The sequence below is a fragment of the Gordionus sp. m RMFG-2023 genome, chromosome 4 (assembly GCF_954871325.1).
Source record: "Gordionus sp. m RMFG-2023 chromosome 4, tfGorSpeb1-WG-v2, whole genome shotgun sequence".
NCBI lineage: Eukaryota > Metazoa > Nematomorpha > Gordioida > Chordodea > Parachordodidae > Gordionus > Gordionus sp. m RMFG-2023.
Window position 1 is genome coordinate 14,823,066 of NC_088778.1, and position 23,333 is coordinate 14,846,398.

The following is a 23,333-nucleotide window of genomic DNA, read 5'->3' on the forward strand; positions in this document are numbered from 1 at the left end:
TTGGGAAACCCTGGTCCCCAATCATTGAAATTTTTGTAAGAAAATTTCAATAAGGACGGGGATTAAAAACGAGTCCCTTACCCTCAAACGAAATACTCAAATGGAAATCCTAAAAGGGAATTACATGTGTTTCTTTGAAACACTTCCTTATCCTTCTTAGTTCCTTTAGCATGCATGGCAAACCCCCCCCCCCCCACCCTATATTATACATTATTTATTTAAAAATAATGTACTTAATTATGAATTTTTGTTATTCAATAAATTTCTTTAATTATATGTATACGCGAGATAATTGAAGAATTATGTTTACCGTTTTAACAATTTTCTTTAGTTATTCACTTTTTTAATTTTTGGATTATATTTTTTTTAATTTTATTTTTTGATGACTTTCTTTTCAACTCTGTATAATAAGATATTATACACTTTGTGTAACCAAATTAGGTGAAATTTTTTTTTGCGAATTCTTAATTAAAATTAATTATAATACATCAATGACAGCAATTATAGCTTCTGCATATTAGCCTGAACGCTCAAAGGAACCTATATAATAGAAATTTTTTTAAAATAAATATATATTAAAAATTATATTAACTAAAATATTAAAAAATAGGGGTAAGGGGTAAAAGATATTTTTATCAGGTCTGGCACAGAACCGAGGATGGAGATAAAATTGGATTGATCGGGGGTTTTATCTTAGGTATAAATTTATTTGGAATCTACAGTAATTGTTAGTTTTTTACCTAAAGTTTTTAAAAATAGGATCGCTTCTTTGCCGAAGTCTCTAAGGTAGTATTAGCGAAAAGTAAAAAAAAGTACGTTTTATAATTGGTTGCGTTTAGATAATTCAGCAGCCAGAATGGAAGCAGCGTATTGTGTGTTCAATTTTGCAAACGCATCTATTAGAGGTATCTCATACCAAAGATTGGTCTTTTGATTAAGGCGTAAGAGTGATACCGTCTGGTCTTTTATTGTCAGAAATATTTAGTCCAACTAGTTATAAGGTGGAAGGAATATTGGCTGATTAGTGCCTTGTGGATTAGGCTGTTAATTACCCGGTTGCATGAATGCCTTCCTATTGATAATTTGCATTGTAAAGAATGGTGTCCTTTACTATCGACCAGGACCTTGCATAAACTGCAGATGAATGGGGTGACAATATTTGTGTTTAAACGGAGGCCAATTAAAATCCATAGTTCTTATGGGCATAGATAAGTGCTCAAGTTCTGGCTTGGAATAGGGTTTAGTCGTAACCATTACGATTATGGATAAATTGAAGGTTGATAAGTTCCTTGGATTGTGTGTTCTATAAGAGAAATACATCAGAACTAGCAATCATAGGAATTCAATCTTCTTGGGTGTGTCTGGGAGAGTGATGATATCATAAATTGTCAGAGCTGTCTGTAGATTCTGGTTATTAAAAAGTTAATTGGTTGATTAAAACTCCGGATGAGAGAGAGAGTGAGGATACAAAAACTGCCAATGATAGGGAAATGAGAGATTGGATGCCGATGCCGCCTTCGGGAGAAAGTGATATAAATGTATTTTTACTTAAATTAATACATGGTTATAAGGTTCAATCAATCCCCCCCCTCTCCACCTACAAATTTATTACTCCTTCACCTCTTCTGACCCCTCCTTCTCACAAAAATTAGTAATTTTAATAAATAAATTTTAAAATAACTAAGAATATAAATTTGTCAGAAAAAAACATTTGAAACTAATTAGATAGTTAAAAACTAATACCATATAAAGAGATAGAACCCTGCCAAAGGCCGTTAAAAATTAAGCTTAATGTTCACCAATAAAATTTAAAAAGATTGAATGTGCTCATATCAAAATTACCTTAGAAGATTGAATTTTTATTGGTAAACCAGATAACTTAGTTAATTCAAGTAACGTTATCAAACGACTTGATTTAGTCGATTTTAAATTAAGATTTTAACCAAAATAATACCATGTAAACCTTAAGATCGTTAATAGATGAACCTTTCTGCCATCTAAAATCTCTAGGCTTGTGGAATTTTTTTGGCAAAAATATTGTATAAGCCGTTTTTAGAAATGGAGCTGTTTAACACTACTAAATTTAAGTGATAATTTAATATTTTTTAAAAATATAATGTGATAGAAATTCTGGTTCCCTACATAAAATTAAATCAAGGAAAATAGGAATTCTTTATCAGTATTAGACTAATTTTTACTTTTTTTTTTATTAAATAGCTTAATTAAGATATTATATTTAATCTTTTTATTTTACCACAACATGGATAGGCATGGAATTTTACTTTGCTAACTACAAAATAGAATCTACTTAACTAATGCTCCATCGCTATAAATAATAAGTAGAAAAGATATGTGAAGTTTTAAAGTGATATAATATTGATGCCTTCAGGGGATGGAACCATGGTTTTCGCGGATGAAAATTACAAGAAATTAGATAATATACTAACCCCCGATGATTCCATAGTTGTCGCAATGAGTGATTTAGCTAAGCAAGAGGAATGCTTAAAGGAAAGGTACTGGTGGAGTTTTTTATTATCTAGCATTCTAACCTTTCTCGGTTGCGTTATTTTGGTGTTAACCTATAGAGGTATCTGCTGGGCTTGGGAAAAATGGTGGATTCTGCCGCAAAAAACAAAAAATAAAAATTCGTTTACTAACTTCTACCGGAATAGGGTAAAAAAAGTGATCGATAAAAGCATTGCCAATCCTAAATTATTGAACAAGAATAGTGGGAAAGACAATGATACGACTGCAAGAACCTTTTTCGTTGGCAAAACTAATTTGCTATTACCATTTTCGTACATTTTATCACCGATTAAAACCTTGAAAAATAAATTAAAAGGAAGTAACCATGCGTTATATAATCCAAAATCAACATTTTCGTCCATCACTAATTTAACTCAACAACAGGGTATTAAATTTTCATCGATCGTCACAGGACCAAGCACTTCAGTTCACAAAACTAATTATAAATATCAGCCTTTAGATTCTAATGTATCCTCATACGATGATTCTGCTTTCTTGATGCAAAATAGAGAATTTCCACTAACTGAACCAATAAAATCGAATGTAATCTCAGATAGATCACCTCAATTACCTCTGGCATCTTCTTCAACTCTAGGTCCTATGACCTCCATTCATCTAAGGCGAAAAGATGGCCCTAAGTCGAAGTCCAAAATTACAAAAAGTGTGAGCACCAATCAAATAGCATCTGGGGGCATATCAAAATCTAAAATATTTGGCGGAATTAAGGAATCCGGAATTTCAGGCATTCCCTCAAATCTATCAACGGATACTCATTCTATAAAGAATTATATACAGCCTTCATCCTTTACATGGATAGCGGAATCTAAAGATTGGGCCGGAGAACTTATATCTGGTCAAACTATAACAGGAAGAATTTTGGTAAATTTTTTTCTTATTTGAATATATGTATAAGAAATGTAATAATTTATAATTAATTCAATTTTTTTAAAAATCAGGCTGAATTTTTTTTAATCATATAAATGAATATTTAAACTTCTTTCGGCACCCTTAATTCCTGTTCTCCATGTATGTATAAGAAATGTAATAATTTATAATTAATTCAATTTTTTTAAAAATCAGGCTGAATTTTTTTTAATCATATAAATGAATATTTAAACTTCTTTCGGCACCCTTAATTCCTGTTCTCCATGCTTTTCTCTCATTGACCATGCCCTTCTATATATTTCGGCTTCTAAGTGGTGTCCCCTCTTCCACGTCTACCTTAAACTTAATAAATTTTAAACAGTAGTGTAACAAGCAGGGGTGGAGAAAATGCGCCGCAGTCGGGCCTGAACATTGTATGAATTTCAGGAGTCTATTAATATTTTAACTCTAAGTTGTCACTGATATTTGAATATAATAATTTATTCTCAGGAAAGATAAAGGGATATGGCTTAACTAATTTAAAAAAACATGATCATAAGATGATAAATGATATCAGTATGCTAATAAAGTTAGTTGTTCATTAAAACAAAAATTTAGCAAATATTTATGGTTTTAAATGATAAATATTTTTATAAAATTGTTTCTAAGGCGTCTAAGAAAATTAACTATGCTATATGATTATTTGTGTGTATTTATATAATTTTATAAATAGGACCTAAATTCGAATCTTATAAAATTCCAAAGTTTAAAGGGAGAATATTCATATTCAATTTACCACAATTTTTTTTCAGGGCCTGAAGAAAAGTTTGCACTTGCTACCACAGCATAGTTGTTAGTAACACACCACTAACTTAAAACACATCTTAAATTATACCGTAATATATAAATAAAAGCTTTATATACACTTTGTTTTATATTTAAACATTTAAAATTAAAGATCTTTAAAGGACTTTAAACAACTTTTTAAATGTAATGTTTAATATACTATTATATTTGGTAATAGGAAAAAAAACCCCCGAGAAAAAAAATACCCCCGGGAAAATACCCCCAGAAAAAAACCCCCAGATAAAAATCCCCCGAAAATAAACCCCCAGGAAAAAAAACCCCTGGAAAAAAACCCCTAGAAAAAAACCCCTGGAAAAAAATACCCCCAGGAAAAAAATCCCCCAGAAAATAAACCCCCGGGAAAAACCCCCTGGATTTTTTTTCATATATATAGAATTTGTCACAAGAAGTAAGTCTCAATTCCAAACACGTCGAATTGAGCCTCGATTTTCTCCAGAAACTTGGAACGTGAATCAGAGCACTTTATCCGACGAAGAACGCATAAATAATTAATGCCAAGGTTGGAATCATCGTTTTTCTAATTTGGTTGGGAATAAACACTCATCAATCTGGGTATTTTTTAAAAAAAATGGAATGCGAGGTGGCTATCGATGAAATATAACTTGACGATGGCGTGTAGATAGTTGGACACTGAAAAAAATCGCAGTTATAATACCCAGATTCGGTTAAAGAAACTTTGTGAGGAATATCGTGATGGGGTGCGAAGCCTTCCAGATTTTATAAGAGCGATTTACTTCAATTTCTATGTCAATCAATATAATTATTATTCTAAATTATTAAATTTGTATATACATAATCATTATTTATCAATAAAATAAATATATTTTATTACAAAATTTTGTCAAATTTAGTCTACTTAATATCGTATGGATATTGTATATATTACTATAGCAAATAATCTTTATGAAAATAAAAAATATATGGGTTATTTTACTGGGGTTTTTTCCCCAGTACCAATTTGAACTTCAGCATTTTATCTTGTTTAAGCATTTTTTATGGAAGAGTATATGAGTAATCTTAAATAATAAATTAGGGCCCTAAAGAAATTTAGCTGATTAATATATTATATTTTTATAATATTTTTTTCTAAAATACTAATTTATCTATACATTATAAATATGAGTATATCCATTAATCCCTATATTATATTAGGTCTTAAGTAAATTCTATAAATATGAAAAAAAAAATCCAGGGGTTTATTTTCTGGGGGTTTTTTCTGGGGGTATATTTTCCTGGGGGTTTTTTTCCGCGGTTTTTTACCGGGATTCATTATATTTATATGTTAATGTTATTCATCATAAAAAGAAAATATATTTTATAATATAAAGTTCTCTTGAAAGGGCATATTTTACATTGTGAGGAAAATTATCTAAAATCAATATTTTGTCATATCATCGTTAAAATATAGATAAGATCGAATTTGGGTTAAATCCATAATTTTTAATTGTACACGTTTTATTTTATTGATTTAAAATAAGAAAAGAATAATCATTTTTTTTTAAAAAAACTAGTGATCTCAATTTTACGCCTCATCAAATTATATGTTTTTTCTCTCTACGAAATTCATTCGACCAATTTAATTTTATAATTACAATCCTAGTTATACACTTTTTATGAACAGCATTATCTTGTTCAAGTTTATTATTCATTTAGAAATCTGTCTAATTTTTGTATCATATTTTATTTTTTACAAAATTTCATATTCGATTACTCCTAAACCCTAATAATATAATTCATATTTTAATTATACATCAATATAAATCTTGTTTTAAATGTTAGCTAATAATAGATATTCATAATGATAATGAGTAATTGGTCAAGCTAAGATAAGCAAAATTTTTACGTCTATTCACCTTATATTGAATGATGATGTTGATCTTAAATTCATGAAATATAATAAAATTAGTCAAGGCATCATAGAGGTTTACATTGGGCGGGTTTTTGGATAATATGCCCGCCCACTCAATGTTTAAAAAAATTTTAACCCGCCCGCCCAGCCCGCCCATAGTTTTCAAAAAAATATACCCGGCCCATTAATCTAAAAATTTTTACCCGCCCGCCCATTATTTATAAAAAATTTTTTACCCAAGCCCGCTATTTTAAGCATCTAATGAAAATAGTTTCAACATTACATATCTATAAGTTTTATAATTTAGGAAATTACTATATTAAGCTTAAAAACTATTCAATTTAAATTATGGATAATTTATTTTATCAAATAAAATATTTATAAAATATAAATATAAAATAAATTTTATAAGTAATTATAATGCAAAAATAATAATGAATCCACATTTTCGGGATTCAAACACGTTCTTCTTTGTTCTAAAAACCTTCCGGCAATGCTAAATTTTCTTTCAGAAGTAGCGTTTGGATACGTTGCGGCTAACTGTTGTAGCACAAGGGATGATCTTATTAACATCCAATTTACCATATGTTGCCCCTAAGTCGGCAAATCTTTGTAAAATATTTATAAATCCAAGTCCTTGAACTGCTTGAAATGGCCTAAAAAAGATAAAAGAATAATTTATTAAATTAAAATACCTAATGTCTCTAGCGCAATATTCTACAAAATTCGCTATTAGACCAGATTTTATCGTTTTGTTTAATTGAGAATTGTCTTTTTCAAAATATCCAGTTATTTTTTTATTATCTATCAAATCTTCATAATTTGCAGATGAACATTGATGCCGAAGGAAGAAGGAGGTGCCACTTTTGCTATTATATTTAAAGATGGACTCGCAATCATTGCAGCGAATCCAATCTAGCTTTTTGTCATTTTCATCAAAAATAATTTTAAATTGTTTCCACATAGACGATTTAAGTTTATTATTATTATCTTCATTGTTTTTTATCTTATACAAATTATTTTTTATTTTCTTAGCAATCAATTCTTTATTCATATTTTAAAATTAAATTAAAAAATATTATTTTGTTAAAATTATGTTATAAAAAATAATATTTATATATTATATAAGAAAATAAAAATAAAAAGGGCAATATAAAGATAAACAATCATTACTAAAATAAAATAACACAATGGAGTAATTTCATTATTCCCAAAAAAGGAAATTTTAATTTTCAATATCTAAAAAATTATATATTTTAAGAAAAAAGTTTTATTTCATTACCATAAAATAATTTGTTTATAGAAAAAAGTTTGTTTTTATTTGTAGAAAAAGTTTTTTTAATTGAAGAAAAAAGTAGATTTATTTTATAAAAAGTTATACCAGAAAAAGGCTTTTTATTTTTTAAGTTCGTAAGAACAATTTTTTATTAATTAAAATTTTTAATTTTTTTAACCCGCCCGCCCGCCCGCCTGCCCATTTTTAAAAAAATTTTACCCGCCTACCCGCCTACCCGCCCACTTAGATGGGCGGGCGTGGGCAGGCGGGCAGGAACCCCGACCAATGCAGACCTCTAAGGCATCATCTGCATTCTACACAATAGGGGAAACCAGAGTATGCCGGTGCTAAGAAGCACTTAAAACAATTCTAATTAATTTTAAAAATAATAAAGTTTCAAGAATATACTTTATGCAGATAATTATGATATATATACCTATCGACGAAAAAGATTTCTTCTGTATCAACTCAGGATAATTTTACCCTAAAGAATTTTTATACCTTAAAAATAATTAAATTTATCACTATATTTCGTCTGGATGTTTAATATTAATCTTAATAACAACAAATAATTTATCAAATCAACGCCTAGCCCCTATTCTATCAGCTATGTTTGAATTTGATATTATAAAAATAACTATATGATATTTTTTGTTTCATTATTTGTCCTAGAAGTGGGTTAGAGGATATAAATAAAATTAGCTCGGAAATTAAATTATACCAAATAAGTAAGAGGTTTGATTAAATATATTTCATTTTATTATTTAATATTTAGGTATCCGCCCAGAACTAATAATATAAGATTATATTAGCAAATATAAAGAAAATAAAGTTTCCGATTATAAGCTATGACAACCAGAAACAAGGTATGGCAGCCGGAGAAGCCAAAATATTCAGATGCTGGCTAAAATATTTTTCGAATATTACTTATTCCTACATCGTATTACATATATTCCAATTACATTTATTTATCCATTCACAGCAAAAATAAATACACTATTAATTTTTTCCATGAATTAATATCAATTTCAAATTTCCCTTGGCGTTATATTCATCTACCATTGTTGTTAAGCGGTTCGTTTTGAGCCCATTTTTAAAAATGTCTAACTCAATATTTCATTCAGAAAAATAAGCTTGAAGATTTTTCTCATAGATGGTACTTTGGAAATCTATTAACGAAATCTCGAGGCAATATTTTTCTGGTTAGCCGTTTTTAAAAATTGACGCAAATCGAACCTTTTAATAACACTACTCTAACATTATAAAATTTCCCATTAAATCATTTAAAACTTGTTCACTGCAAAAAATATAAAATATTTCAAAAAAATGACATCGATTTGATTGAGAGAATCGGGGATGCGAACCCAACAAAATTTTTGCCTGAGTTCGGTTCTGGTCATGTTTAAGGTAAAAAAAAAGATAGGTGGGCTCGGTTTGGATTTGGTTCAGGGAAATATATTTGATCCCGGGTTTGGTTCCGGGTTTAGCTCGAGTTTAAGAATTTTTGAATTGGTAAAAAAAAAATTCTATATTTAAATCATAATTAAAAAACTAGACATAAATTTGGTATAAAAAATAAATTTTTTATTTTATTTATAGGCAAAATATTGTTAAATATACAAAGCATAATCATATCAAATTTTAAAGATTTTATTTAGATGTATTTCTTTAAATTATTCAATATAATAATTTTTACTATGACTTGTTCACTTTCATTTTCCTCTAACTAATAATCTTTGAGAATAAGATAAAAATTAAAAATAAATGGCACAAATGAATTTAATTGATTAAAATTTATTAACACTCCAATAGGAATCTCTGAGAGTATAAAAAATTTTTAAAATGGCGTAAATGAATTAAGTTGTTTAAAATTTAAAACTTTTTTAAATGGAAATTTAAAAATATTATAAAATCTCAATTAAATTATTAATAATTGTATTTACAATTATACAAATATCTTAATATACGATTTAAACAACTTTGAACCCGAGTTCAAATAAAATTCCCGGGTTCGGTTCGGGGTTTTGTTAATTTTATAAACGGGGTTCAGGTTCGGTTAGAGTTCATATTATTTTCCCCAAAACCAGGGTTTTCTTCTCCGGGTTCGGGTTCGGTTCGAATTCCTGGAGAGAAACTATTAGAATAGCTGAAATCATTACATTAAAATTTAAGAACAGGGCAAATGTAGGTGACGAATTTCATAATTTTATATCGTCTACTTCAACTCGCAGCAAGGCAAGAATTTTCAATATTAATATTGGGTTAGTAGAAGAATACTATAAAATAAGTCTCATTATCTCCCTCTTAGATACTTTCATAATTCAAATGAATGAAAGATTCTTGAGTAATCAGGCTGCACTTACAAATCTGAATATTACTATCGCAGAATTCTTCCGAATCTATTTCAAATCTTGATAAAGTAAAAATTATATATTTGGCAGATTTATATTGTGAGGATGTTAAATTATCCCACGAAGCCATACTAACTGAATGCAAACTATCGTATAAAAGGTTAAATATTGTTGACAACATTCCAAAAAATATTATAGATGCTTCGCATAATTTCAAATACATATTATACTATTTTCCTAATATATAAAAATTATTATATATTTTGGCAACTCTACCCATTAGTACTTCTACCACTGAAAAAATATTTTCTTCATTAACAAGAATAAAAACATTGTGAAGTAGTGTCGTTAAATGCATCAATTTGAGACTATTTCTTAAAAATGGTTAACTCAATATTTTATTTCCTATGAACATAGATTTCTCCAATGTATGTTCAAATTCAAACCTTTATGCCATCTATGAGCAAAATCTTCAGACTTGTGTAAGATTTTTCTGGATTAAATAATGAGCTAGTTGTTTCTAAAAATAGACTTAAATCGAGCCGTTTAACAACATTGCTTAAAAGTACTACCTTTGAAAATGGATTGAATGGATATTGGCCCTGCTTAATATACATAGGGAGTTGATACCAAGCACTGATGAAATCATTGAAAAATTAGCTCATCCCCAAAGAAGAAATACAATATATCTTAATTATTTTTTTTCATTTTTTAAATACATCATATATTTTTATACTCTGTAAGATTATATACATGCAATATTTCTTAAGAATATTTTTGTGCACTAATATTATTCCACCATTTTTTTATGTTATAATTTAAATTTAATGTCATTTTAAATGATTAATTTAATTTTTACTAAGAATTTTTTCGAAACATTTATTTAATAGTGATTCATACGCTGATTATAGGCATTTAAAATTTTATCATTAATTTATATTTGAATTTGTGTATTAGAAATTGTCAATATTTTATAGTCACTAAGAAACTTAAGATATTCATAAATAACTCCTAGAATATTCTAAAAAACAATTTAATTACCCACCCCCTTCCGTATCTAATTCCTGCTTATGCGCCTGACCAGAATATAGTTGTTTTTTGCACCCTGTAACTATGTCCAGTGTGTCTTGTTTTTTTTCACTTAAAAATCAAATATTTTAAGAAGTTTAAATTTAAAAAAAATATTAACTAAATATACCAACTCTCTTTATCAGGCCCCACTTATAAATTTTAACATATTAAGTCCTAATAGTCTAATGAGTACATATATTTTGCATTTCATATAGAACAGCCGTTAAATTTTATTTCCATGTAGGTTACAAAAATGGGTGGGGCTCTTTGCCCAGTCTTTGGCAGAGTCTCTCTTTGAGCAAATTCTAATTCGGGATTTTTGTTTAAAATTTGTTTAATCTTCCCCTTGTTATTCTTATTATACTTTCTTAGATATGCACATCTGTCATCAGCTCCGTGAAAAATGATCAAGCATTTGAACGCGCTAATAAGTAATACTAAATTAGTATACATTCGTTTAGTATTTTAATCCATTTGGTAAACAGGTAAAGAAAAAAATTATGCAAAATTATAAAATTGGCATCGAAACAGGATAAAAAATTGCTAAAATTAATTGTTATTCTTAATGTTAATTATTTAAAATTAATATAATTAACTATTTTATTTATTTATTTCAATAATAATTTAAGTATCCATTGCATTATTGAATTCCCCTTATTGTAAAAAATTACTACAATCAATATAAAAAATTAAATTTTTATCTTATTTAAAAAATATAAGATTCAGAGATAGAGTTATTCCATTTTTATCTCTGGCTACAACTTAGCCCGTCTAAAAAAAAAGTAGCTAAATAAAGTTGTAGCATATTTGTAGAATGTGATGCCCTTATGAGATAGATTTGCAGTTAAAAACAAAACGATTAAAATAGATAATTCAAGCGCTATGGTTGAGCGATTGCTTAATATGACAAACTATCATACTAATATAAGTTTTATTAGCTTAAAATGATATTTATGAAAACAATCAAATTTGCGACCCCCATTGGTTACGCGCCTAATTTTCATCAAATAAATTAAATTATTGGATATTATACACTTGAGAAGAGAGTTCACGTTTATCCTCTATAGGAAACAAGCGTCGCATCCAAGGTATAGACTTCTTGATGCGCGTTTCGTCCAAATTATAATGGAAGCCTCTCGTTTTTAGAAAAGGAATGATTTATATATTTTTTTAAATGCAAGATTTTAAATATATTGTACTTGATTTATTGAGAAATAATTATTATTTTATATATTTTTATCTACGTACTTTTTAAGTGGGAGAAAAAATTTCATTCCTGAGATAATTTTATAGAAATAGAAGGAATAATTTGAAGTGTCTAAATAGGGGTTTTATCAATTCTAATATATTTTCCATGTGGGGAGTGGGGATCAATCCCAAATCCACCATTTTAGATGTAAAATTATCGGGAGGGGGGGGGTTGTATATTATAGATAAAACTTTAATAAAGAGGATGCTAAAAATTTTCCCGATAGTTATGCCTACACCATTGATGATTTATTATAATAACGCATTTATTAGTTATACATTTTATTTTTATACAAGTAAAATTATAAAATTTTAGAGTTGTAAAAGTTCTATATTTAAAGGTTTATTCTTTTTTTTATTCAAAATAACGCTAAACTAGTTCTTTACCAATGAACCCTAGCTGGCCCCAAATTTGACTTAAGTCTGCAAGATTGTTAACATTCAAATTTATTACGTTGTAATTATAAAAGTCACTATTATATTGTGTTATTACTTTTTAAGGTTCAAATTAATGGCTCAATATATCATACCAAGAAAATAAGATCTATTTATAATTTATAACATAATCAATTTTTATAACAATGGCAGTTTTTACAACCTTTTCAAGATCGTCTGAAAATTGTTAATTAAGGCATAGAATATTAAGAAATTAACTTTAATTACTTATGGATATAGTATTCTATTAAGCAAGAAAAAATAGATTTTCTTCTTACAAATAAATTTTAAGATTTTATTTTTATTTTAATTGTTAGCACTGTTGGTGGGAAAAAAGTTTCATTTTAGTCCAACCTCTATTATCATAGAGTATAACCATAGGTACTCTAATTTTATCACTTTAAATCCCATTTAAAATTATTCTATTGATGCATCTTTCCATCATTTGAACTTATTCCAGTTAATATGAAATTATCATTTTAAAAAACATCCCATTTCTAATTATATAGAAAAAGTAAATATTTAATTATATATATGGAAAAACAAACCCAGGTAAACAATTAACTCAACTTATTTATCACAGCATACTAAATGTTTTCCAGCATGAAAAAAGCTTTTTAGATGAATTTCACTATGAAATTTAACTCATTCTGCCTGGAAAAATGTCTATGAGCACCTTTGGGTTAAACCATGAGTTACTGTTATATTGCTAAATTCTAACAAATCAGTTTATTTAATATAATATTTATATCTAAGGTTATATTCATTTCTCATTGTAGTTACGAATAATATTGATTCATATAATAATAATTAAATTAACCATCTGGATATAATTTCTTCATTCTTAAATTTTGTTTTATTGGAATGAGGTTATTATATAATTTTAAACCATAGTCAAGGTATTTACAAAGTAGTCTTCGCAATTTTAACATATTTTTAAATTTAAGTGCAAAGCAATTATCATCTATTATTTGTTTTTGTGGTATATATGAATAAGTTTTGCAAATATTTTAATGCATATATTTTTTTAAAAATAATTAAACCATTCCGTGAATAGTATATAATAGAAAAATTATTAATTTTTAACTCAAATTATTAATTCAAAGCAGTTTTTAAAGAATTTATTTTCATCTATCCTGTAATTAGTGACTGTATTTGTGTTAAAAAACAATCAACATATACGGTTAAGTTTGAAAATTGGTATCTAAATTCATGGAAATAAAGGGATCTAGGAGTTATAGGGTATTCCAAAAATTTCTTTTAGGAATTTAAGTTCGATTAAGCTTTGGTAAAGTAGATCTTATAAAATCATAATGTCCTTTTTCAAAACCAGGTGACTTTTCAATATCAAATATCCTTTTAAATTATTATTAGATCCAGATATAACACCACATTTTTGAAAAAAGTTAAATCATCATGGTTTTGCCAACGATCTTAGTAATTTCGAAAGATAAATAATTTTAATAATATTTACAGCTACTTTAAGTTTTACCGGTTCATTAGATTCAACTTTTAACCTAACTAGATTTAATTCGTAAATAAAATTAAAATATTATAGTTAAGTTACTTTCCATAGATTTTTAAAATAATTTATTAAAATATATTTATACTTAGATCTTGATATCAACCATATGAATATAATAATTTTTTGCTGCATAAAACATGATTTATTAAAAGATTTAGTAAGTCCTGTGTTATCCCCTAACCATTATAATAAATAAAGTTCATAATTTAAAATATTTTCGTAATAATTTGTTATTGTGAGAGAAAATCTTGTGTAAAAATGATATACATTTTAAAAAGTATAACGTATATAATCAAACTAATATAAAATAATAAATATAAAAATACATATTTCAGGACAAACTTATGAAAAAGAAAGTAAAAATAGCATAAATATTCATGATTTATACAAACCGTTTTAAATATTAACATAATATTCACTAATAAAATAAGAAGTTTTTGGAGGATTTATTAAGTCGATTATTAGAGCAAATATATAATAATTTAATTATAAGTTTTATTTACATATTTTTATTATATTAAAAAGTTCCTTTAACCCTGGGTCCCCCATCTTATTTTTTTTAATAACTAAGAATAAAAAATGCAATTTATATTTCTGCACGGCGGGGGGTATCCTGGAAATTTTTCTTTCGATTACCAATTTATTTCTATAAACTGGTTATATTTTTTGCAAAATTTTGCTGGCCTCTAGATATTACATTATTAATTTTTTAATTCTATTCATTACATATATCTCGCATTCCTATTGACTTAATCAAGTCTTGCAAAACCAAAATTGCCTGACATGCTGGAATACATTTCCGGAAAAAATTAATTATTAAAATTTAAAAAACGCACTTATTAACTTTGGTAAATAGTACAACGTTTTTTTACAATAATCTGATATTGTCAAAAATGTATTCCAGTATGTGTAGAAGGCCTATCTTATAAATTTCAGCTAATTTACGCGAATTGATTATAACATATAACAATAAGTGTGCCCAACCTTTATACAGATATTATCAAACCGATATGTGTAACGTTCGGTTAGATTCCGATTCTTAGCTTAAAATTTTAAAACGATTTAGTTTCGTTCTGGTTTGGAAATTTATATTTCGGTTTAATTAAAAAATAAATAAAATAAGTTGAATTTCTTTTTTTATAGAATTTTGAATAAGAAATTTAAATTAAATAACATAACTAAACAGGTTCAAAAGTACTTATAATGGTTCGGTGTTATGATTACCCTTCGTACAATCATAACAGTTTATTATAGTTTCTCAGTTCGATTTGAAACCCTGCAATGAAATAATAATATAATGTCGACTTTCAAGCAGTTTAAATTATATAAAAACTTAAATTGTAAAAATTGGGACACTTGATTAGCCTAAGTGTGGGTTTTATATGGTAATACCTCCTAAGACATTATTTCATTAAGGTGTTGTAAGCCACATGATAGGCTTTCTAATTTAAATTTAAACTTGGTAATTGTTGCAAATTGTTATCTATGGCAAACTGATCTTGTAATAGTGTGCCTTATTATTAACATAATGAAGCTCTGAACTTACCAAAATAAATGAAATATTTTAAAACCTATAAAGGCTATGTCGTATATGCCGGCTTTATATAAAAATTAACGATTTGGAATATAGAGATTTTTTTAAAATTTTATTATAGTTATCAGATAAATGCATAAAGAAAGGCTCTTCATTTTTAAATTTAAAATTCTATCTTACTTATTTTATAATTCATGTCCAGCTAAAGTGGGAATTATTTCAATGATATATAATAAAATAATAAATTTTTTACAAATATAATTATTATTTATTAATTACTATAATTATACAACATCAAACAATATTTTATTATAATACTATTATCAATATAAAATATAACAACTATTCAGACTAATTTTAATACCTATTATATACCTACTCTTTTTATATTTTTAAACCCTAAGGTAAATACAGTATATACTATACAACACATTATATATACATAGACACACTATAAAAATCAATATTATCTAGAAATTTTTAATTTAATGATGAAAAAATTTTCTAAATAAATATTGTATATTAAAAATTTTATAATTATTTAATAAAATTAATCATAATTTTAGTAATTTTGGCCTATTTTCTAAAATTCGCATTTTAAAAACTATAAAAAAAAACTCCATATTATATTACTGATTGTAATTTGTATGGTATTTCGTCATTACAGAGAAACCATTACAGAGAAAACAATTATAGAGAAACTTTTACAGAGAAAACAATTATAGATAATGTCGTTTATAGAGAATTATTTTATAGAGAATGTATTTTACAGAGAAAACAATTATAGAGAATGTCATTTATAGAGAATGTCGTATATAGGGAATGATTTTATAGAGAGTGATTTTACAGAGAATGATTTTGCAGAGAATGATTTTACAGAGAATGATTTTATAGAGAATGATTTTATAGAGAATGATTTTATAGAGAATGTATTTTTTAGAGAATGAATTTATAGATATATTATATTATAGAAAATGATTTTATAGAGAATTATTTTATAAAGAATTTTATTTAAAAATATGATTAATACCATTTGTAGTTTTTATAAGATAAACCTAGATAATCTACTAAATAAGAGCTTAGCAATTATTCATTTCGAAATATCAAATAAATTTTTATTTATAATAAATTAATATATCAATATAAAAAATACAATTATATGATTAAATTAAACATTTAAATTTATATTGTGGGATAGAGCTCTTAAATAATCCAGCATGGTTCTTGAATGAAAATCTTCAACAATTAGAAAAATCTTTTTTCCGCGATATTCTTTCTTTGATAATGGAGCCAATAGTCCTAAAGAATATTGTTCTACTAAAAATGAAAATTTATAATATAATATAATTATAACTCTTTATAGATTTCCAGATCGTTGGATGATGGGAACTTATATGAAATGAAAATCGATGCCAGCCTTCTATTGAATTATTGGTATTCAGTTCAAGAGATAGTATCGATTCGTAGCAATTTTGGAATTTTTTAGTTGATTGAAAATATTAACTTAATCTTGTTGGCGACGTGATGTCATAAGAACATAAATAGCGGGGATAATGGTTCTATGTTTCATCCCGTTGATTATGTATATTTGCTGGAAGAGAGGACATGTCTTGAATGTGGCATCTGCAAACCATTTATTGCATGTTGATAAAAATTGGAAATTTTTGATAGTTAAAAGTATGATACATCGGTGATCATGATTACCAATCATATAACAAAAATTACTTATTATTATTGGATAAATGATATTCAATTGGTATGACCTAGTCAATAAAACTCACGGGACCGGCAGGCGCTCTTCCTACCTTTTCCTTTGAATTATCCTTTTAATTAAGGAACAACTGGGCATTCTCCCAGTGGCGGCTATGGATATATTGCTAGATATATCGACCATATTATTGGGTAGAAATTGGGAAGTAGATGCCTCTGTTTAATTCTATTTAGTTCTTTTCTTGCTTCAATATCTGCAATGTCTGGTACATGATTATGCTTTTGATTGTGGAATATAGGTATCCCGTTCTTAGTTCTAGCTTTCCGACTGCATTCATTCACTTGGAATTGAATACATCTCCAATAGGTTGTTTGGTTAGATGTTTTTCTTTTTGAAATAGGTAAAAATCAAGAAGTAGTAACTGATTATTTCGACTACTTAAAATAAATTCAGCCATAATTTTAAAAAAAAATTTATCAAAATTTTAAAAAAAAATAAATAAATTATTATTTAAAACATTCTAATGGTCTTTAGTGAAAAACATTTACAGAAAAAACAATTATAGAGAAATTTTTATAGAGAAAACAATGAGAGAGAATGTCGTTTATTAAGAATAACATATATTGTTTTCAATTGATTAACACTTTAACTGTCATAAAAATATTTTGATATACTTCATGAGGTATCGATTAAAATTCATCGCTTCATGACAAATATCTTTAAACTAAAGAATGGATTATCCGTGTGTCACATCTATAATTTAAAATTTTTAGGAAAAACAATATTATAAGTAAGAACTAAAATAAATCTTGCTGAAGATAAAAAAAAAAGCATATAAATAAAAATCTATACATTAGTGTTGCTAAATTAAGTAGTTACCATTAACTAGCTACACTTTTGCTAAAAAATAACTATCACTAGTTACATTTACAAAATCGTAACTCTAGCAGGTTACATTTTTTAGAAAGTATGCCAAAAGTAACTAGTTACTTAATTTATATCTTAATAAATATAATTAAATAATAAATTTAAATTTGTAATAATTTTTTTACATTTCATTACATGAGCTGATTTAAATTTTAGCCAATGAATTTATATTAATATATAAATATATTGTAATATATTCAATTTAACGTAATTTAATCGATTCGGCTAGCCCTGAATCTACTATCCACTAGATATTAATATAATTATAACCTTAAACATGATATAAGATTATAAAACTTTCTAAAATTCGAAAATAGAGTTTTGTATTATTGTGTCAATTTTATATTTAAACTCTTAATATTATAATGCCATCAAATACAATGGTATAAAAACATTTAAATTTTATCTCAATGATGCGCTTTATTAATGTTTTATGAAGTTACTATTGCTAGTTACTTATGAAATATAATTGTAAGTAGTGACTAGTTATATTTAAAAAAAGATAACTAGTAACTGTAACTAATTATATTTCCCAAAATTTAACTAATAACTTAACTAGTTGCAGTTACATTGCCAAAGTAACTTTTAACAACACTATATTTTATTTTGTATCTTATCTTTAAAAATAAATTTCGCAAATTCCTCACAAATCATGTCAAAATTTTGTTCTACCATTAATTCTTCTAATAATCGAAAAACCTTGTGCAAAGATGAACAAACAATTTTCTGTGCCATCTCTCTTCTACAAGATAAAAAAAAGTGTAGCCCTCTACCTATAATATTTTAGGAGCTATGATTAGTTATGTAAAACTACTCATTTTCGCCATTTTACCCTGGGTACAGGGTAAAATGGATAAGCACTAGGGTAAAGTGGTTAAAATAATATTTGACACATATTTATTGTTTTATTTAACAAATATTACAAATTTAAGATTTATTTATGATTTTTATTTAAAAACTAATCGATACAATAAGGACATGTAAAATAATTATCATAATTAGCACATTTAGAATGTGCCCATTCAAGGCACATTGTACATTTTAGCCATTCATCGCCCTCGCGACTATTTTTATAGTTTTTATTACAAATAACACATAAACAATTATTTTTTGATATCTTTTTTTTCTCTGAATTAATAAATTTTTTTTATAAGGTGTAGATGTTAATATTTCTGAATTCTTTTTTTTAAATATTTTATCCGATGAAATATTGAATAATTTTGGAATAGGTATTATAGATGAAGGATTGAATACTTTATTATAATTTTTTGAGCATGATGGTAACATATCATGATAAGGTTCATCAATATCATCTGGAACATTTTCGTTCAATAATATAGATAAATCACTATCTTTATTTTGAGTCACTGTAAGATTTTGAGTCACTGTAATATTTTCATCATTATTTTCAAATTCAATATTTGAGTTAGCATTTGAATTATTACAGCAGATATAATCTTGTTCTGTAAATATATTTGGGTTTAAAGGAAATATGTCACATGCTAAGAATCCATTTAATATATTATTTGATGTCACTGCCCTTGGTATTTCATTTTTTAACACTCCTGGAATATCATAAATCTGAAATTGTTGCCCCACAAGATTTTTAGATTGAGCATTATTAAAATTATGAAATACAATATAATTTCAATTGAGCATTTTTATTAAAGTTACCAAATTAATAATATTTAGATTGAGCATTATTAAAATTATGAAATAAAATATAATTTCAATTGAGCATTTTTATTAAAGTTACCAAATTAATATTGATATTTAGATTGAGCATTATTAAAATTATGAAATACAATATATTTTCAATTGAGCATTTTTATTAAAGTTACCAAATTAATATTGATATTTAAATTGAGTTATTAAAATTATTAAATACAATATAATACAAACAATATAATTTAATTACTTGTTTAAGCGTTAATCCCATAAATGACCTACTTGCTTCTAATATGTAGTCACACAATCTAGATTCTTCTTCATTTGTAAATATTTGTTTATGATGATCTGAACTTTTAATACCAATTTTACATCTCCTTCTCAACGTTGTATAAGGTATGTTAAATTTTTTAGCAGACAAATTTAATGAAGTATTATTTGTTATTTTATATTTTATGGCTTCATTTATTATATTTACATCTCTATATATGGTTTTTCTTTTATAATTTCTCATTATTTGATTGATACAATAAAAATTATAATAAATGAATTAATGAAAAATTAATGTGAATAATTTTATATTTTAACCGTTTTACCCATAACAGCTTTACCCCTAGGTGACATATATTATAAATATCGTTATTGCGTGACTTCTAATATAGCTAAAGATGTCAGATAAATTTTATTTTATAGCTAATACATTAAGGAACATGTGTGCCAAATTTTGAATCCTGAGGATATGTAAATTTTACTAAAAGCAAAATATACTAGAGAATGATTTTTATATTTTTTGGGTAAAAAACAGTTTTTTGACAAAATATATAAAACCAGGTAAGTTTTTTAAAAGATGAACATAGGTAAGAAATTAGATATAAAAATACATCTTCACACCAAATTTAAGGTCTTTATACTCAATGGTTAAAAAGTTATTCGCGTTAACATTGTTACCCCGTCAATCGCTTTACCCCGGTCTCCCCTATAAGGTAATTTTAATATTTAATATTATTTCAAATACTGTAATTTTTTCCCCCTAAGACTATATAGAGTCTAAATAATAATTATTCAAATTTACACAAAAATGTTATATATTAGATACATATAAAAATTTTATAAAATAATTCTCTGTAAAATCATTCTCTGTAAAATCATTCTCTGTAAAATCATACTCTATAAAATCATTCTCTGTAAAATTATTTATAAAATTATTCTCTATAAACGTCATTCTTTATACAAACTTTCTCTATTAAATTTTCTCTATAAACGACATTCTCTATTTTTGTTTTCTCTATAAAAGTTTCTCTATAAAATACATTCTATGTAATGGTTTCTCTGTAATGACGTGGAACCAATTTGTATAAACTATAATAATATTGTGTTGTATAATATGAATTATTATATAAATTTTTAAATTAAAATTAGGCGCTTCATAAAAAGTTTAAAAATATATGCATTAGCATAACCAATATTTATTTGGGAGAAGGGGAGGGGGGTGGGTAATGAAAAGGTAGGTTTCACCTAAGATTACGATGAGGTATTTTTGTTTATTTTCCCGTAGTTATTTTTCTTTTTTAAATTATATATATCTTTTATCATCTCCATAATTCAAATCTATGCCAATATTATGATCATGCCTATCATTGTTATAGCCAGTATAAATTATTAGCAATTTGGCCATCATTATAATTAAAAATCTGAGCATTTATTCCAAAAATTTTATCAACGTCTAGTGCTTAATTAGCATATTACTTTAGCCTTTTTGGTAGATGATACAAAGGAAGAGGTTATTATCAAAATAATAATTGGCATCATGCCAAAATGAAAAATATGGATGCACTAATATCTAGTTTGTGCTAATATTAATTTCCAACTTATAATTTTTTTTATCAGTTTAGCCTATTAAAATGAAACCGAGTTATAAGCAAAATGGGAACTATGACTTCACGATTTAAGCGTGAAGTGTGAGACACGCTTTAGGAAGAAGCACTGATTCTGAAACTTATATAAACTTGAGTAGTGCTTTACTATATTTTAGTGTTTTAGTTTAATAAATAGCTTAAAAGAAAGGTTGTTGGTAGAATAAGAAAAAATGTCACATTGCATCATACCAGAACGGAAAATATTAAATTCAAAATATCTGGTTGTGCTAAATTAGTTTTGCCAAGTACTAAGAAGCAACCCAATTATAAGCAAATAAACTATAATATGTCTTAATCGTAAAGTCAGCCAAACTTCTGTATGCATTAATCCTGAAACTTATAGAATAATAATTAGTGTCAGGGATGTGAACCCGAACCTGGACCCTGAACCTACCTGAACCCTCGTATTTTGGCTGAACCCGAACCCGGACCCTTTTAAAAGTGGAGGGTCCAAGGGTTCAGGGTAAAAAAAATTTATAATATAAAATTTTTATAATTTTATTAATTTTTTTCGTGGAATCATTTCTTTTATCTTCGCGTTTTTCTTTCGTTTTTCTTCCTGGACTTCATTTCATTTTATTTAGAGATTGATATTGATACCATAAATTATTTTCTAGTGTAAATAATAATATTTTATAATGAATCAAAATACAAGCAAAAATAATAAAAGAAACAAAAAACAAATTAATTTAAAATTGATTCCGCCCAAAGATTAGGGAGAAATATTCTAAGAATAAATATACAGTATATAAAAGGAAATAATATAATATTAAGAAATTTAGCTATGAAGGAGATTAAAGGGAGTTCAAATTCTGAAAATATAAAAAGAATGATATTAGAAACATTAAATAAATTTCATATTCCTATAAGAAACGTTTATACAATTACTACGGATAATGGAGCTAATCTAGTAAAATCAATCAAATTATTAGAATGTTCACTGAAAGAAATGAATGATATAGATGATGATGATAATAATTATGAGGACATAAGTGAAATTGATTTACAGGAAATAATAAAAGATTTCTTCACAAAATTATACTGTATCAGATGTGCAGCCCATAAGCTAAAATTGGCTATTAATGATTCCCTAAAAAATAATACTTTAAAACTATAATTGATAAAGCAAGGGATGTTGTAAAATATTTAAGAACTCCCACAATTGTAAGAATATTAAAATCTATGAAAAGGCAAATGGCAATATTAGATTTCACAACACGTTGGTCCTCTATTTGTATGATGCTAGAGCTATTAATAAGTTTAAAGATTTCTGTAATGATTTTATTATAGGAGCATGTGAAGTCATTTTGTCGGAAGATGATTGGAATTAAATAAAAGACCTTACTAGTATGTTGGTTCTTTTAAAAATAAATATATTAAGATTGTAAGCAGAACAGTTATGTTTATCGAATTTTTATGGCATATGGATAAGATTTCGATTAGAGTTAGAAAGATTTACAAGTTCTTTTTCATATGAAGTATTAGAAAATATGAAAATTAGATAGCAACAATATTTACAAAATAGCGTTGTATAGGCTTCAATATATTTAGACACTCGATATCAA

At 26.3% G+C, this 23,333-nt stretch overlaps 1 protein-coding gene across 2 annotated transcripts in view; it reads left to right on the top strand.

Moving 5' to 3' along the window:
• The window catches only part of LOC135928337 (calcium-activated potassium channel slowpoke-like), a 90,494-nt gene that overhangs the window by 13,987 nt on the left and 53,174 nt on the right, over positions 1 to 23,333 (top strand). For both annotated transcript variants that reach the window (XR_010572296.1, XM_065464782.1), the window contains exon 2: positions 2,269 to 3,405. Coding sequence is in view for 1 of the 2 variants with exons in the window: in XM_065464782.1 (XP_065320854.1) it covers positions 2,380 to 3,405 (1,026 nt within the window). In the remaining variant the exon portion in view is untranslated. The remainder of the gene's footprint in view (positions 1 to 2,268; positions 3,406 to 23,333) is intronic.